Source organism: Tenrec ecaudatus, chromosome 16 (assembly GCF_050624435.1).
Source record: "Tenrec ecaudatus isolate mTenEca1 chromosome 16, mTenEca1.hap1, whole genome shotgun sequence".
NCBI classification, from domain to species: domain Eukaryota; kingdom Metazoa; phylum Chordata; class Mammalia; order Afrosoricida; family Tenrecidae; genus Tenrec; species Tenrec ecaudatus.
The window spans coordinates 9,407,319-9,425,748 of record NC_134545.1 but is presented as its reverse complement, the minus strand read 5'-3'; the positions used below and the strand labels follow the sequence as shown (position 1 = coordinate 9,425,748).

The following is an 18,430-nucleotide window of genomic DNA, read 5'->3' as shown; positions in this document are numbered from 1 at the left end:
TTCTGAATTTAGTGAGGAATAAAAGGCACGTGAGTTTGTGATACTGCGGTGGCTTGCTTATTACTATGATACTGAAAGCCATGCCACTAGCTCTCCAAATACCAGCAGGGACACCCATGATGGACAGGTTTCAACAGAGCATCCAAACTAAGACAGAAGAAAAGGCCTAGGGATCGATTTCAGGAAATCAGCCCATGAAAATCCTCTGGATCACAACAGAACATGGCCTGACTGGGTTCAATGTTGCCTTCTATTAAGCACAGGGTCACTATGAGTTCAAAGCAACTCAATGGCACAAGTCATGTGAAACTGACTTGGCATCTTGGTATCCTGAAATGTCAATGGAAAAGAATCAAAGGATAGTCCAACTCAAAAATAGACTGCCATCCACGAGGGAAAATCAGAGACAAGAAGCAACACCAGTCAAAGCAAGCAATATCTGGATTTCACCCAGTAAGCAATTCAATCTGTCTTTTTATCATGGCAAAAATCGTTCCCCATAATTACTGTCTACATGCACCTCGTCCAACTTGGTCACCAACAAATTGCCATTTATTTTTCTCCAGCCTTCTAGGTGAAGAAAGATGAATCATTTACCTGAACTCTGCAGTTTGCCAGGATTCTACCAGGTGTAATGCCTCCAAGGTCTCCAGGCCTCAATTTCTTCCTCTAAAGTGGGAAGAGTGACAGTGAATATACTAAGGTTCCCTTTGGATTAGTCAGGACAATATAATAAAGTCAGAACCTGTGTGAGTGGGAAACCTGTCAGAGGAGGAAAGCTTGACCATTTCCCACTAAAGCAAGGAAGAAAACCATGCTAAGACTGCATGTGGAAAACTTGGGAGACCTGGAAAAAAACCAAGGCAGGCCCCTTGAGTTCCCGCTTACACAGGTTGCACCACATGCAGGACATGGCGGGCGCATATTGATTGCTTTACTACCTGCCAGCTCCGGGGTCACTACTGACTCCACGCAGTGAGGGAGTTACTGCGAAGGAGATTCTTTGCTTCGTATTTTCATCCGTGAGCGGTCGTCACCCCCCTCCTCCGTTATAGCTGCACATCACCCCTACTTCTCAGGGTGATGTGCAGAATTATCTAGTGCCTGATATCCCTGAGTCATCCCTTCCCCTCCTGCTCTCCAGGGCTCCCTCTCCTGATGGCTTAGCTGTGCTGGGGACGCAGCCCTAAATTCCAGACTGCAAACCACCTGAGCTGAAGGAAGGTCCTCAGCCCCCTTGGGCCAGCAGGCAGCGCCCATGACCAGGCGGAGCCCCGCGGGACTTGAAGACGTGCCACCCACCCAGGGCCTGGGGGCGGCGCGGTACCTCGTGGGGACAGCTCGGCAGAGGGCGGGGCCCCCAGCCGAGGTGACAGCGCGAGGGGTGTGGCCACCGCCCGCGGTGAGAACGAGGCCGAAGGCGGGGCCGCAGCCCGAGGTGGGAGCAAGCCGGTTGGGGGCGGGGCTATGGGCGTGGCCACGCCTCCCGAGCCGGTGGGACGGTGAGGGCTGCGCCGCCCGCCTCCTCAGGCGGCGCGCGCCGCCGCCGCGGGTGTGAGGCAGCGCAGGGGTTAAGGCGGCCGGCGCCACCTGGGCGCCGCTGAGGAGACCCGCGAGCCGGCGAATCCCGGGCGGGCTCGGCGACAGGTGCCCGCGCGCGTCAGGCGCCGGCGAGGGGCGGGGCGAGGGGCGCGGCCGGAAGCCCGGGGCGGGTGCGGCCGGCCCGGAGCCGGCGAGCGGGGGCCGGCAGGAAGGAGCTCGCGGGCTGCGCGGTGCGCGATGTGGTGCCGCCGCCTCGGCCCCTGCAGCAGCCGCCGCCGCCGCCGCCGCTGGGGCTGCCGCCGAGCCGAGGGACATGGAGCGCGGCCGCAGCGGGCGACCGCCGGCAGCAGCAGCAGCAGCAGCGAGCGTCACAGCCGAGCGCAGCCCGCCCCGTGAGGCGCTGCCCGGCCGGCGGCGGCAGCAGCAGCAGCAGCGGCAGCAACAGGGCGGCTGAGAGCCGGGCGGCGGCGTCCCTCCTCACCCCTCACCCCTCACCCCTCACCTCTCGCTCCGAGGCCCCGAGGCCTCCCTGCTCTCCGAACCCTCCTTCCCTCCCTCCCCGCCGCCAGCCGGGGCCGGGGCCGGGGCCGGGCGCGGGGCGCGTGCCGCGGGCGGGGGAGGGGCGGCCGGCGCGCGCCGCACCCAGGGCTCGCGGGCCGGGGGGCGCGTGCGGCGGCGGCGGCGCGGGGCGCGGGGCGGCGCGGCGGCCCCTCCCCTGCAGCCTGGCGCGCGCCGGCCGGGCCGCACCGCTGCGGGCGCCGCGCGGGGGCCATGTCCGCCTTCTGCCTGGGCTTGGCCGGCCGCGCTTCAGCACCCGCCGAGCCGGACAGCGCCTGCTGCATGGAGCTGCCCGCCGCGGCCGGGGACGCCCTCGCGAGCCCCGCCGCCGCCGCCCTGGTCTCCTTCGCCGGGGCCCCGGGGGACCTGGAACTGGCGCTAGAGGAGGAGCTGGCGCTGCTGGCGGCCGGGGAGCGGCCGTGCGACCCTGGGGAGCAGCCTCCGACCGAACCGGGCTCGCCGTCCGAGGGGGCCGGGCCGCGGGTGCCACCCGCTCAGGACCCCGAGCTGCTGTCGGTGATCCGGCAGAAGGAAAAGGACCTGGTGCTGGCGGCCCGGCTGGGCAAGGCGCTGCTGGAGAGGAACCAGGACATGAGCCGGCAGTACGAGCAAATGCACAAGGAGCTGACCGACAAGTTGGAGGTGAAGACCTTGTCTGGGAGGGGTGGGCGGCAGGGGGAGCCCAGCCTGGCCCATCCCATCTAGCAGGAAACAGGTGAAAGAGGCGGGGAGGGGGGGCAGTGCATGGTCAGATTAGGGCCTCCACGGCACCCCCGACTGTCCCGCCGCTGTGGGCCGTTCTATATCTGTACTGTACAGAGTGTCTAAAATAGAGCTTACAGTATGACTAATTTATACAGCTCCCAGAACCGAGGCAACCTGCTCACGGCGGCCCCGAAGCAGTTAATCTCACACCAGGGTGGGAGCGGGAGAGATCTCCGGTGTGGGATCTGGGGCCTCCACCTGCCCTTGTTTGAACTTGCTGGCAGCTCATAGTTGTGGGGAGCAGGTGCCCCTCGGGGAGCTTTAGATCGCCTTCAAATAATTCCACGATTAGGAAATGTGGTTCCAGGGCAGAAAGCAGGCGACCCTACAGGCCGGGGCTCAACATGTGACCGCTAGTGGTGGATTTCCTTTAGGACTGGGTGTCAGGCTCTATTTAACCCTGCTTCTTGGCGTTCTGGGTCCCTGCCTGCAGTGGGATGGTCAAATGCAAATGAGAACCGTATTGCATTCACTACGCCCATAAGCCCCCCTTCCAGTATCTGTAATCTTCCTGCTAATTCTTGGGACCCGGGCTAAATCCTGAGCTCTCGCTGCCTGTAATTCGAAAAAGGCCCTGAACTGCCAACATTTCTGAAAATGAGAGAGACTTGCACACATCCATGCTAGTGGTAGGACATCACTGGCAGTGGAGACACAAGTCTCCATTTGCACCTGTACAGAATGCCCTGTCAGGTTGTGACCAGCTCTTTTCATTCTTAGTTAGAACAAGAGTACAGTAGTAAACTCTGAATAAAAGGTCTGAAATCGATCCTCGTCTGGTTCTGTCGCACTTCTTCTTTTCTATCGTACAGAAACTTTTCAAAAATAGCATTTAAGTGTGTCTGTGTGTGTACTCCCACGGCCTATCAAAAGTAAATCAGACGGGGGAAAGAAAGCCGTGAGTGGCCTGCAGTTAGTTCACTTGGCCTGCTAACTAGGTCTGCCCATTGATGAACTCCTGAGATACAGCCTCTGAAAAGTAGTTTGTGAAACCTATGGGTAGACTGCCAACAAGCATCCCGGTGAATTGAATTGTTTCATTTCCACTTGAAGTAGAGGTCCAGAAAGAAAAGGGTGTCTTAAAAAAATTTTTTTTAAGAGATTCAATTACCCGACTTTACAAAGAAGTACTACAGGAGAGATTTACACTTGTGATTCCAAATTCTTTCAGTGAGGAACTTGATTCAAGAGACAGCGAACTTGAAAGGGACATCCTTATCAGTCAGTTTGATGAGCGAGAGATTGCATAGTAATCCCGAGTGTGCAGTTACACACATCCTGGGTTCCATTTGGAACCTTTATACGTTCCCTCAACAAAGGGGGAAAGATTTCAAAATTCCTCCATAACAAGAAACGTTCTGTAGTAAAAGAATAAATTACCTTTGGCATTTGGTGATTGAGTTAGCAGACACGAACAAAATAGCTTAAAACTCTTAAGCTTTCTTTTTTTTTTTAATCCTCTGCAGGTCAGCTTACAAACTCTAATGATTTAAACGAAATGTTTACTTAACAGTCAAAAATCACTCGTTGTTTAAATAAACCATGATGCATGGAGTTTCAGTGATACTATGCCCGACAGGACACGTTTGCAAATTCTCATTACCTTTTTAAAATGTACATTTTAAAATATAAAGATATTGCTGCCGGCTGTTTATGAATTTTTTTAGTGTTGCTATGGTTGTGACAAACCTGACTAACAGGATCTACTTCTTTTGATGAATGAGTTCTCCTCATAATTTATTTCTTGAACCATCCAGATTTTAGCATGTCACCTAGTCAAAGTTCCAACTGCACATTTTGGAGTAGAGAACCAGCCCTTTAAGAGGTATCTGTGATTTCCCAGAGACTGTCAGCAGGGTCAAAGATATTTTCCACAGGTCAACCTAAAACGTAAACATGGACGAGGACTCGTAAATCACGAGAAGTGTCTTATTTTCATTTTATCTGTTCTTTTACTTTGTTTTGAAATTAGCCCCTTTCTAACTTCAGGGTCAGAAAGCATTTTCAAAATCTTTTCTACCTATTCATCTGTCAATATCGAACATCTCCAGATCCACATGTCAAATCCAAGATTTTGTTTTGTCGTTTAAAACGTAAAATAATTGACCCTATGCTACTGTCTCACTAAAGACATACTCTATCAGATTTTTTTTTATACTTCAATAGCATAGTTTATTAGACTTTTTTTCTTTTTTTTTCATACTCTATCAGATTTGAATGTTGTACAAGATTCTGTTTTTAAATGTTTAGCTGTACATCCCAGGGTTAACATGAGTTTATTTCAGGGTTAAAATGTTTATTTCATTTTAAAAACTGGATGCATTGGGCCATTTTTTATAACCTTTGAATTCACTATACTATTATCTGATTAATGTGCTAAGCAGATTTTCATTTTCTTAAATTTCTTTTGTTTTCTTAAATTTCTAAAGGCATTTGGGGGAGATATTTTTCTTTCATGTCTATATTAACTTAAAAATTTTTATTGGGGCTCTTAAAGCTCTTAAAACAATCCCTACATCAATTGTATCAAGCATATTTGTACATATTGCTGCCATCATTATTTTCTAAACATTTACTTTCTATTTGAACCCTTGGTATCAGCTCCTCTTCTTTCCCTTCCCCCTCCCACCCTCTTATTATTTTCATATCTTACACCAACTGCTGACTCCCTTCCCCCACGGTGTCTGTTCCACCCCCTCTGGGGGGGGCATTTAACTTTTAAAATTTACATTCAACCAGGGTGTTCATTTATTCCTTTAATATGTAAGATGGAAATTTAGATTTATATAATTTTTTTCTTCCGGGTCAAATATTTCTTTTTTATAGTTGTTATTCCTCAAGATCCCCATTTTTTCCCTTTGCAGCTGTGAGTGAATTATCTCTTACTATAGCGAATCTTTAAAAATAAATAATTGTATTATATTTTCATCGGAAGTATCTACAGTAGAGAGTCTCTTTCCTCACTTGTATTTTCTTCCCCCTTTCGTAAGCCAAGGAGTCTTGGAAATACAGTGGATTGAGCATTAAGCTCAACATTAAGACAACCCTAAGGAGCCCTTCTGTTCTTTTTTTTTTTAAATCATTTTATTGGGGGGGGGGTCATTACAATTCTTATCCCAATCCATACATCCATCCATTGTGTCAAGCCCATTTGTACATTTGTTGCCCTCATCATCTGTTCTGTCTTATAAGGCCCCTATGAGTGGAATCCACAAAATGGCCATGGGCAGCGATTCTCAACCTGTGGGTCGTGACCCCTTTGTGGGACAAATGACCCTTTCACAGGGGTCGCTCAGTTCATCACAGTAGCGAAATTACAGTGATGAAGTAGCAATAAAAATAAATTTTAAAATAAATAAAAATAAATAACTTTATGGTTGGGGGATCACCATAACATGAGGAATTGTATTAAAGGGTTGCGGCATTAGGAAGGTTGAGAACCACTGGCCATGGGTTTGGTTGGTTTGGTTCCTGGGCCAATTCTCATGATTCTAGTTACCGCACCCCATTTTTTAAGAGGGCCCAAAATCAGGATGAAAATGATTACCTAATGGGAGTCACTGGTGGATCTCAGCAAGCTAACTCTGGGTGCTGATTTGCATTCAATGCTTGGTCTGCTTAAATAACAGTACTTTTGGTTTGTATTTTTTTCAACTACCATATTGTTTTCTTGGTCCTTTGCAGAAAAACATTTCTATATATACTTATATAGACTAATGATACTGACTTTTGTCTTTTGGGGTTTTAAATACTTTTTTGTTTTGTTTTATGAAAAACGTTTTTCCTGTTATTAACATATGACGTTGGTTAGAATGGTGCATTTGCCACAGTTCGTAAATGAGCTACTATCACTGCATTACGGTGAACTAAAACTAAACCAGTTGCTGGTGAATCAACTCCAGACTCCTGGAAACCCCTTGAGTGCCAGGGTAAATGTGTGCTCCACAGGTAGAGTGCAGTTTTCACGGGCTCACTTTTTTCTTCAGTAGGTTGCCAGGTTTTCTTCCAAGGCACCTGTTCATATATATACTCTTTTTTTCCCCCATATATATACTCTTATTGTGTGCAGACTGCCTTAACCTTTACCTGCCTTTCTGTTCTAGGAATCTCACCTACAATTCCAAATCACACTTATAATTATTTGGTAGAGGATAGAGTAGTACTGCCCTATAGGGTATCCCCACATCACCCCTTAGTTGTCATGTTTCTGAGGCTCCTCTTGACCATGACAGTTTCTTAGAAGTTGCTTGTTTTCAAAGGCCTCACTCATTTTGACATTAGAAGACCACAGAACATAAAGTGAGGGAAGGCGTGCACAGAGACTGGCGTGCACACTTTCTGGCATTCTGCCTAGTGTTTGCTGGATAACTGAGCATATTAGTTGAACAAAACAACTGTAGGAGGGACCTTGCTTCCCCAGAATAGACAAAAGGCCAAATTCTGTACCTCTGTTAACAGGAAGGTCTAATTTTTTTGTTTGTTTTCCCCCCAAATGGCTGGGAAGCCTGAAGTAGGAAGTTTGTCTCCTGTCCAGAGAACTGGAAGGACAGAATAGACTGATCGGCACCACCTGTCCCCCTCATCACACTGCTCCCCCTAAGTGTGTTGGATTGTTTTAGTTGCTTGGTTGGGCTGTTCCCTAACAGCTGTTTGCGGAATATTTTGAAGCCTCTCTGTTCTTTTAGAACACAAGCCTAATTTATCTGGCCTCTCAGTAACACTGTGATTACCCAGCTCTGCTGTCGCCTTCTGCTCAGTCTTTTTTCGTTCTGGGAAAACTCAGTAAAACCAAAGGATCATAATTTTAGGATAGCAATTAGCATTTATTTCTGTAGCCCATCTTCTGAAGTGTCTGCAGTGGCTACAGTGTCCTCTGGGGAGGTTCCACAGTGTGATGGAAGCAGAGAGCAGGAGATCCTCCACTGAGGCTTAGCAACCCCTCCTCGGCCTCCTCACTTTCCCACATGCTCAACACCGAGGCTGTAAAATGTATAACTCGAAAGTAATGTGCCACAGGGGTTAAAACCAAATGATTTAGCCTCTGGAAAGTGGTCTGCTTGGGAGGCTGCACGTTATTTTCATTAGTCTTTGCTAATATGCTCCGTTTTTACTTCGGGTCAGCTTCTCGACCTCTGGGCACATTTCTTTTGACTCTGCTCCGTCATAGTAAATTCTGATCATTTGGGTTACACTTGGTGTGCTTACGTGTTTAATATTTTTATTGTGAATTAGGTGACAGTTTGCAGAGCAGATCAGAGCTTCACATTCAACAATTCATGCACATTGTTTTACCTCATCCACTGCAACCCCCCACAAGGTACCTTCACCGATCCCACTGCCTTCCTGTGTTTCCTGTTTCCTTTCCTCCTCCTTTCCAGCCCTCTGAACTCGGTCCTTGGGTAAATGCTACCCTTTTGTTTGTAAATGGTTAATTATTCTAAAATGGGGTGAGTTCAAATCTAGATCTGAAGGATGACAGAGGGCCATAGTCTTGGTAGGGGAGGGGGTCCCACCAGCAACATTGAATCTTTTATAATTTGGGGTTTTCCACATTTTTCTCCCACTTTATCCAGAACCTTCTAATGTAGTCCCTTTCAGAGTCATTGGTAGTGGTAGCTGGGCACCATCTAGTTCTTCTTGTTTCAGGATTGTTGAGACTGATGTTTGCATGACGTATTAGTCCATTGTACTAATTGTTTTCCGTGTATGTTTCGACTTCATCAGTCTTCTGTGCTTCCATGTCTTTGAGTTTTCATTGATCTTTCCTCTGCATGAGAGAGACCAATAGTCGCACCTTACATGGCTGTTCACAAGCTTTTAAGAGGGGTACATTGGACTCTGAAACATCGTCAGGCTGTGCAGACCCAGCGTCTGTTCATCTCATGAACTGGTTCAGTTTTTTTTTAATTTTTTTAACTGGTTTGGTTTTTATCATAATCTTTAATGGTGCATTATATTCCACTGTATGTATGTACCAATGTTTATTTTCCCGTTCTTCCACCCATGGGTGTTCAGGTTGTTTCTTCTTGCTTTTATGAATAATGGTGTGAAAAACATGGTGTGCCTATATCTCTTTGTGCTGTGTTCTTATTTCTGTAGGGTATTTACCTCGCAGTGTCATTGCTGTGTCATAGGTACTTCTACTCCCAATTGTTTAAGGCAGTACCGTATCCCTTTCCACAGAGGTTGTACTGACTTACAGTCCTACCTGCTGTGTTATGAGGATTTCAGTGTCTCTGTTTTCTGCTTTTTTGAACTGTGTTATCAATGCTTGTTGGAGGTGGTATCTCCTTTGTTTTGATCTGTGTTTCTCAAATGGCTAGTGATTGCCTGCATTTCTTCCCGCCCCCCCCCAATATCTTTTGATTCCAGTTTCCTACAAAAGTTTAAAGCCTCTGCACTTTTATCAGTGTCTACCACTAGAAGGAAAGCTTTATGAAGACAATGGCCTTGTCTGTTTGGGTCATCACTATGTCCCCAGGAATAGTACCCGGCCCACAGTACACAGTGAAGAACAAATGAATGGATCAGAAATTGAAGTATAAAACTTAATGGGTCAGGATTTACAGTAGGTCTGAACTTCAGCTTATTAAATGGTTTTGAAATACAGTGTTCCACCGAGTTCTAAACAGAGGCCAGGAACTTGGCTACAAATCTCAACTCTGCCATTTCCAAGTATTGACCTTGAACTTAATCTCTCATCCTCTCTCTGTTGCCTCATTTGTAAGAAGATATGGTTTGTCTAAAGGATCACTGAAGTTCTTTCCAGCTCTGAAAACCCCATGGTTCTAAGTGCCTGGTACTCTGCCAGGAGTAAGATGGCTCCAAAGGAAAACGCAGAAAATCAAACCCACTGCCACTTGAGTCAATTCTGAGTCACAGAAACCCTGTGGGACAGAGTAAAACTGCCCCTGTGGGTTTCCAACACTGTCGATCTTTCCAGAAGCCTAATTGTTCTCCCAATCACAGCTGGTGAGTTTAAACAGCCAACCTTGCAGTTAGCAGTCCCACGTCACCCATTACACCACCAGGGCTCCTTTACCAAAAGAAACCTCCTTAAAACAATGAACTTTTTGGTTATGGGATGTATTTTCAGCTGTTTAAATACACAAGTCATCCACTGGTCCATGACTCGCTAAATTTCAAGGGAATGTCTAAGGCTAGAACTGCATACTCAGTATAGGCATAAACACAACATCATTAAGTGTTTTCAGTGGGGATAGTATCCAAGAAACAAATTCTCCCCTGCTGTGGGTGAAGGAAATTTTGGGAGGAAAAAAATCAAAACTAACTTATAGTTTGGGTGAAAGTTTACAGAGAAAATTGACTTTCTGGTCTAAAGGGAAGACATTTAGAATGAAGAATTGGGCAACTTCCATCTGTCCTAGGTGGCAGATTGTCCTCCATGGCTGGTTGACTGAGGGAAAGAAAAGTTGGAAGTGTACGGAAAGAAAGGCAGTAGAACTTTTGCCAACTTAAGAAAAAAAAATTTTTTTCCCTCCTCCATCCAGCACTTAGAACAAGAAAAGCACGAACTAAGACGACGATTTGAGAACCGAGAAGGAGAATGGGAAGGGCGAGTTTCCGAGCTGGAGAGCGATGTGAAGCAGCTCCAGGACGAGTTGGAGAGGCAGCAAGTCCACCTGCGGGAAGCAGATCGAGAAAAAACCCGGGCGGTGCAAGAGCTGTCTGAACAGAACCAAAGGTTACTGGATCAACTCAGCAGGGTGAGTCGCGAGTTAAGAACTTAGAAGGGAAATTTCTGAGAGTTGAAACGGCTCCTATTAAAATGCCAGTCAGGCAGGCAGTAACAGCAATTCTGATTTTGGTTGCCTTTGGACTTGCTATTGGCAAGCTCAGTATCTTCTAAGAGAAAGACTTTGGACTTTGCTGAACTAGAAGTCTGGAGCCAAGACCAGTCCTTGTCATTAACTAGCTATTAGACTTTGACAAATCATGTTTGGCGTTTTCTCGTTTGATATTGCATTTGCGATTGTACATTCGTTAATGTTACTTAAGGTTGAGAAAAGAGATGTGTGCCTCTGTACCTTTACAAATGCTTTGGTTTTTAATTTCGACACTAAGAATTCCTACTTACGCCGGTATAGAGTGGTTTCATGAAAGTATTAATTAACCAAGGTCGAGAATGTAAAATCATGGCAGAGGAGGAGGTTGAGAGCCAAATCGGTGGAAATTTAATCAAAGTACACAACATGCTTTTTTTTTTTTGTGCAACATACCTTTTTAAGAAATGCAGGAATGTTGTTAACCATGGTCTCTAAATCAACCATTGGAAATGAAAAGCTAGATTTACCCTTGCACCTCAAGCCTTCCCATGTACTAAAAATAGAACTGCTAACTATTTGGTTACCAGAGAAAAAGAACTCCCACTCCGATCTCATCCCTGAGAGCCAATGTTCTCAGGAGAGAACAGCCTTGTCCGCACGGGCATGCTTAGCGTGTCGGTCTTTGGGGAAGTTGAGCTAGAGCTGCCCAGGGCTAACCTCCTGGCTCTCCACTCCTTTGATGCGTAGCCTCGTATGACGTTGGTGCCACAGTAAGTTTCCTTTGGGTACTCTGAGACTGGTGACAACCTGCATGCCTGTCTATAAGTGTGAAGTGAACGTTGACCTTGGGAGAAGGGAGAGAGGAAAGAAACAACACTGAGTCTTGGAAACTAGCCAGTTGCTAGGAAATATCAAAACATACAAGAGGTCTTCAACAAGTTCATGGGAAATAAGCCATTCTCTTTTCATTAGTTTTTTCCACACACTTTTTGAAACCCCCTCATATGTGAAAGGTAAGGTTCCAGTTGCCGGGGGAGCTAAAGAACTTATTTACAAGATATTCATCAAGGTCCTCAAAGCACCAGAACCTCTTTGGGAAAGAGGAGTTGGACAATTTTCCAAGAAGTCATTTCATGAGGCCAACTCAGTAGCCACATTTCAGACTCAGTTCAAACCCTTTGTCAATAATTGAGAAGGAACTATCTGTCCTTGGAAAGTTGTTTTTTATAGATTGTTGAGCCCTTTTTTTAAATCATTTCACTGGGAGCTTTTACAGATGTCATAACAATCCATAGTTCAATCACATGAATCAGTATTGTACAATTGCTACCACAATCAGTTTCAATACATTTTCTTTCTTCTTGAACTCCTTTATCCCCTTCCTCCCCCACCCCATCCCCCAGGAACCCTTATTGTTTATTCCCCTGTAATAGTTCTGTTTTCTTTGCCATACCTTACACAGTCTGATATATCCATTCCCATACAATTCTGTTGTTCAATCCCATCTAGTGGGGTTACACAGTCATGAGTGCTATCGGCATCCTGTCCCATCTTCCACACCCCCAGGGAACCATTTCTCCTGCTACTGTTTCTGACGGGTTCTCTCTCTTGGCTCTCATGTACCGGGCTATCTTAAATATACAAATGAACACACGCAAGTCTAACATGATTAATGAGGTAAAACAAGCGGAAACCATAACAGTAAGGGAAGGAAATATTAAAGAACTAAAGGATAGTTATTTGGATCATCGGTGCTGTACCACACCCTGGATTTTTCATCCTTTCTGTGTGGCCCTTCTGAGAGGGACTGTCCAGTTATCTTACAGGTGGGTTTGGGGTCTTCACGAGGTTGTTGATTTATATCATTCATTATTCATGAAAGATTAAAGGAATCAGCTAAGCATGGCCAGATTGCTTTACTTGTTAAAAAAACAAACAAACAAACAAACATTTTGCAGATACTCTGGCCCAGAGTTTCTTATGGAAATGTAGGGAATGAGCACAACAAACCAGAACAATTAAAGGGAAAGTTAAGATTTCTGAGTATGAAGTCTATGATGCCAGGTACTGTGAGCAGAGCAGGCCCTGCCCTGTGAGCTGGGGAGAGAGAATGACGGCCAGAGATCAAGGTGTTGGGGATAGACTTTCCTAGTGGCAGAGTGGTGGCATGGCTGCAAGGTCAGCAGTTTGAGTCTACCAGCCACTCCCGGGGAGAAACAGGAGGCATTCTTCTCCCCGAATGCCTTCTAAGGAACAGGTCTACTCTGCCCTGGAGGGTCACTGTGAGTTGGAGTTGACTCAGTGGCAATGGGTTTGGTTTGTTTTGTTTTGACTCTTTACTGTGTTTCTTATTCCCTGGGTGGCCTGGTCTGTGCCTCACTTTCCCCATCACATCAGTACTAATGAGATAGAAATGAGATAACATGTTAGGTCCTGCAGTGTACGAAGGTCAGGGTTTGTCCCAGTATTGCTAGTCATTTTACTAAAGTAATATCTGTGTAGTGGAGGTTCTTTTGCCAGATTCCTCTCTCAAAAACATGCTGATAGCTGCTCCCAAAAGAACATAGGAGGACAACGTTTCCCCAGGATCTAGATTCTTGTTACCCTCATTGGCCTTGAATATGAGCCTGGGTGAGTTTCCTGGCCCTTTTCCTTTCCTCTTTTTAAACAGGACAAGCCCCTGGGGTTTCCATGAGCAGCCAGTTTAGATTGCATTTTATTATCAGTCTATGAGCTGAGTGTTCAGGAACTAGAGGAGCTGAATACTTTGAAGTGAATTAAGATTCTCCTAGGACAAGATGGCAGCCGGCAGAGGGAGAAGACATGTGTAATAGCTAAACCGCTGTAGTACAATATTTCTGGAATGCTTCTATCCAGAATATTTTTACATATACTATTTTCTTTGACTGAGATAGACTCCAAGGTTCTTCATTCTTTTTTCAACAAACCTTAATTGAAATTCTAATTCACATTCCACAAAACACAGCCTTCTGAAGTTAAAATCGTACAATTCAGTGGTTTTTGGTGTATTCAGAGTTGACCAACTGTTACCATTCCCTGATTTTAGACATTTCTTCCCCCACCAAAAAAAAATAAACTGTATCCCATTAGCAGTCACACCCCAGTTCCACTGACCCTGAGCCCTTGGCAATCACTAATCTACTCTCATTCTCTATGGATTTATTCTGGACATCTCATATAAATGGAATCATCGATGTGTGGTCTTTTGTGCCTGGCTTCTTTCACTTAAGATCCGTCCATGTGGTAGCGGGTGCATCAGTCCTTCCTTTTCATGGCTGAAGAATATTACCTGGTGTAGATATCCTACATCTTGTGTACCCATCCATCAGTGGATGGACACATAGGTTCTTTCTATGACTGCTGCTGATTGCGGGAAGATTTATGTACACGTTGTGTGGTCAAGACAGTTGCAGCTCGAAAATAGGAAATGAGCACATGGAAGCGATGAATTCTGTATCCTCATTGTGGTGAAGTAGGGATAGATATTCTTACTTTGTGAGTAGGGAAATTCACGCAACAGAAAGATACGTAACTTGATTACGCATCTTCCAATTCAAAACCAATTTGAGGTTCTGTGCCTCCATTTTAAACTTCTGAGATAGTAATTAAGATCACAGGCCCCGCAGCCAGATGGCTCTGAGATCAGACACCTACTCTGCCTTTTACTAACTGGGCAGACCTGGGGAAGTCACCTTACCTTTTTAAGTCTCTGCTTCCTCCTCTGTGTAATGGAAACAAGCCTGTTGCTGCTATTTCCTGGTAACACTGAGGACTAAAAGCAGTAGTCCATGTGCCGCGCTCAACCGCGAAGTCGGGCAAACAGTACATGCTTCATAGGTGGTAGACACCATAATGCTCATGTCGTCATCTTATAGGCATGATTCTGCATGTGGTCCAGCATTGGTCCTGTAGTTAGGTAGGAGGAGAATCAGAAGTGATATTGTTAGGTGGTAGGGGCCTTCGAGTAGATTTCAACTCATAGCAACACCGAGTGAGCCTCTTGCAAGGAAAAAAAAATTCTTTTATTCCAGAAAGTCATGTGAGCTTTGCATTTTTATCCACAACAGAGCAGACTGGCTTAACTGATCAGTGTGTGAAAGTATTTGGTAGTTAAATGTATATTCGCCAATGTCTGTTTTTTACCATTCCTATGTTAAGAATCGGTTCAGGTTTATTTGATGGCACCTAAGAGTCCCCGGAATACTGCCGTGCATTCCCTGGGGATACCTTTATTCCAGGGAATCTGCTCATTCTTGCAAGATGCCCTCTAAATGTTCTTCTAGCTCTGAAGGTACTGTGAATTTCATGTTCGTGAGACTCAGGCTGACGTCACCGGAGAACGTGTACTCCACTGTCTAAATTAGAAAGCAGCACCAGGATAGCATTGACAGTGGGGTTTAATAAGACTCGTTAGACACCAGTCATCTTGAAAATGTCAACGTGAAGAGGATGCCATGGTGCCTGCTCTGGGGAAGAGGAGAGGTCCTGAGATGAAGACCCCCACAGGTAAATAGAGACCATTCCAGAAACCCTCATCGAGAACACAGTGCTTCTCACCGGCTCTCCAAAGGAAACTTCTAGAGCCCCAGCTGGTTTTCTCCCCGAACTGCAGCATCAAAGCTATCAGTTCTTCTGCCCAGTACCAAAGAGTCCTGAGGTGATTTGTCACCTGCTTCACCTGCCACAGCTGGCTCGCCCCGCCTAGAAGACTTGGAAGATCCTCTCTGTCTGCTTGCACAGCAGCAAGCCCGAGCAGTGAGGGGAACAGTGGGGACACTCCTGCTCGCGCAGTAATGTCAGTGACCACAAGTATCTCACTTAGCCTTTCCAATCTTGAGAAGCAGCTGAAGTGAGAGATGATTTTCCAACTGTGTTTCAGTCGTGGTAGAAACACCAAATAAGAAGTAAATAGGATACCGTTCACACTCGCTTGCAAATGCAGGGGTCAGACTGGAACGCCTGCTGAGGAAACTAAAAAGCTAGATGGCTCGAAAACAAGATTGTCCACTTTTAAAAGTCAGACAGAAAATTGCAGAGAATAATACAAAACAGGGTTTGCAAGTTTTTTTCCCCAAGTTTTAACATTTTGCCATATTTGCTTTTAAAAAAGTAAAATATTACTAATACATTTGAAGCTGCTAACTCATTCTTGTCTACTTCCCCAGAGGTTATGTTCAGTGACTGAAAGCCTCAGAACTGGAGGAAAGAGAACAAGGTGGCTGAGGTGTAGTCAGTCTGGAAAGTGCACAGGCAATGAGATCAAAGGGGAGTCAGAAGCCACATAATGTAGGGCCTGGCAGGCCTTGATACCAACCAGGAGTTTATTTAGCATTCTGGGAAGCTAGTGATGTATTTCAGAGGAGCATCGTGCCTTGATTAATAGCTGTTTTTATAAAGATTACTCCAGTTACTGTGGGGAGAGCATCCCATAGCAAAGAGACCCATGAAGAAGCAGCTCCCCAAGTAGAGGTTTGATTATGGAATGGAGCCCTAGTGGCACAGTGGGTTAAGCGTTGGACTGCTTACCAGATGATCCTCTCGAAGGGCGAGAGATGATCTGCTTATGTCACGATTTAAAGTCTCAGAAACCCTATGGAGCGATTCAACTTGATAGCAGTGAGTCTGCTTTTGGTTTTGATTGTAGAGGTGATGAGAGGGATTAGGTTGTGCATCCCTCCTGAAGGCAGATCCAAGGTATGGATCGGTGTGAGATGAGGCGAAAAGGCAAGAATCATCAAAACGACTCCTCGGTTTTTTTGTCAGAAGCCACTGGAGACACAGTGGCATCCTGGGAGAAAAAAAGCCAGAGGAGGAATTTTCTTTGGAATCCCTGCACTGCCTTGTGAACCTCCATGGTGGTTTCCCATAAGGATTCCATTACCCTGAGATAAATTTTGAGTTCCATTTCCCAGTGATCCAAGCTCTCTCACGACGGAGACTGTTGTTCTGGTACTTCCTGTAAGGTTGTCACCCAAGAATTTACTCATTTAGAGTGCCTGAAGACAAGAATGCTGGTTTCCCCTTCTCAAGGCCCTCACCCCCTCCCCCCACTCCACCCCGCTTGCTTTCCGCCCCCACACCCTGAGCCTATAGACAGTCACTCCTCTTCTGAAGCAAGTGTGAGGTGAAATGTGTAGGAGGAGTTTGATGCAAACAGGGCGATTTGCTTCCTGCCTGCTTGGAACTGTGTTGCTAGTCAGTCCCTAAGGTAGGATTCTCACACAAAGACTGCAGCACATACATACTAGCTGATGCTAATTTTCCCTGAAAAGGCTAATTTTCCTCTGAAAAGTAAACAGATCCCCGTTCTTTGAGCAGCTTGTTTTGAATTAACAGCTGAATCTGCATCAGCTCTTGAAGCAAATTTTTCCTGATGATATTTTTTCGCCCGGGTTCCTTTCTCTGGGTAAGAGGCTCTGAAGCCATGGCCCCAAGCGGCACAGCATCTCTCTGGAGGGTGAAGCACAGCCATCCTTGTGCTGAGGACAGTTCACTGTGCAAAGCAGCTGCTCACCAAAAGTTACTGTCATTGCTGGATCGGCTTTTATACCCCTTTTTATTTAGGGGGGGGGGTTAGAGGGACCTATTATTTGTTTTCCTCTTAAAAGTCTACTTTATCTACAGGGATTGTGTTGTAGAAAAAAGGCACAACCATTTTTACTCAGCCTATTCTTGAAAAGTATTAGAAAAACAAGCATTTCCCATAAAAAATAATAGTTATTTATATGTATAAAGAACATTCACATACATGAGCATTTCAAGAAGTTTGTGGGAAATTTTCCATTATAGTTTTTTTTAATCATTTTATTGGGGGCTCATACAACTCTTATCACAATCCATATATTCATCCATTGTGTCAAGCCCATTTGTACATTCATTGCCCTCATCATTCTCAAAACATTTGCTCTCCACAGAAGCCCTTGGCATCAGCTCCTCATTTTCTCCCTCCCTCCCTGTTCCCCCCTCCCTCATGAGCCCTTGATATAATTTATAAATAATTATTTTGTCATAGCTTACACTGTCGGATGTCTCCCTTCACCCCCTTTCTGTTGTCTGTCCCCCAGGGAGGAGCTTATATGTAGTGTGACCTCTAATCTTATTAGCAACCTAGTGACACTTGCCCAAGGCCTTTCGTTGGTTTCAGGATACCCACTGGCTTGAGTATCAGTTTTTGTACATTTTCAAGAATGTAATTGGAAATTAAAAACCTCCTCACAGATAGGCACTCTTCCTTGGTCTGTGTTCTTAGTTGGTTTGCCGTTTTGGATGCCCCTGAACCTAAGAGTCACTGGGTAAGATGAAATCAACAAAGGTTTGAAATTCATTTCTAGCAATTTGTCTGTTTATATCAAGCGTATATGGAAGGGTTAGAAATGAGCTCAAGCAGAAAAGGGGCTTCTGCAAACAGCAGCTCCCCTCTATGAAGACAGCATTTCCAGTCTTTCTCCAGATTGGTACGATTGCTAATTAGTAGGTTAAACACATTAGGGTGGTAATTACTTATTCTTTCAGCATATGTGTGCTTTTGTTGGTAGATTTGTGTCTTGATTATTTGAGCCTGCTCTTAATTAGTTACCCAGAGAGCCATGCCTGACTCAGGAATCTTCAGGTTGGTTTTGTTGGATACAAGTGTTATCTAGGACTGTCTTTTGTTTTCAAAAGAGAGTCTAGGGCTTCTGGCATGCTATGACGGACTAGGTAGAGTTGAAAGACTCTGGATTCAGATGAATTTCCATAAGGGTTGCGGCTAAGTGTGA

General features: G+C 45.7%; 1 protein-coding gene across 2 annotated transcripts in view; it reads left to right on the top strand.

Annotated features, from left to right (window-relative positions):
* Nucleotides 1–2,313: 2,313 nt before the first annotated feature.
* BICDL1 (BICD family like cargo adaptor 1) overlaps nucleotides 2,314–18,430 on the top strand; it is an 82,177-nt gene continuing 66,060 nt past the window's right edge. For both annotated transcript variants that reach the window (XM_075533900.1, XM_075533899.1), the window contains exons 1-2: nucleotides 2,314–2,742; nucleotides 10,377–10,592. In XM_075533900.1, coding sequence (XP_075390015.1) covers nucleotides 2,314–2,742; nucleotides 10,377–10,592 — 645 coding nt within the window. The remainder of the gene's footprint in view (nucleotides 2,743–10,376; nucleotides 10,593–18,430) is intronic.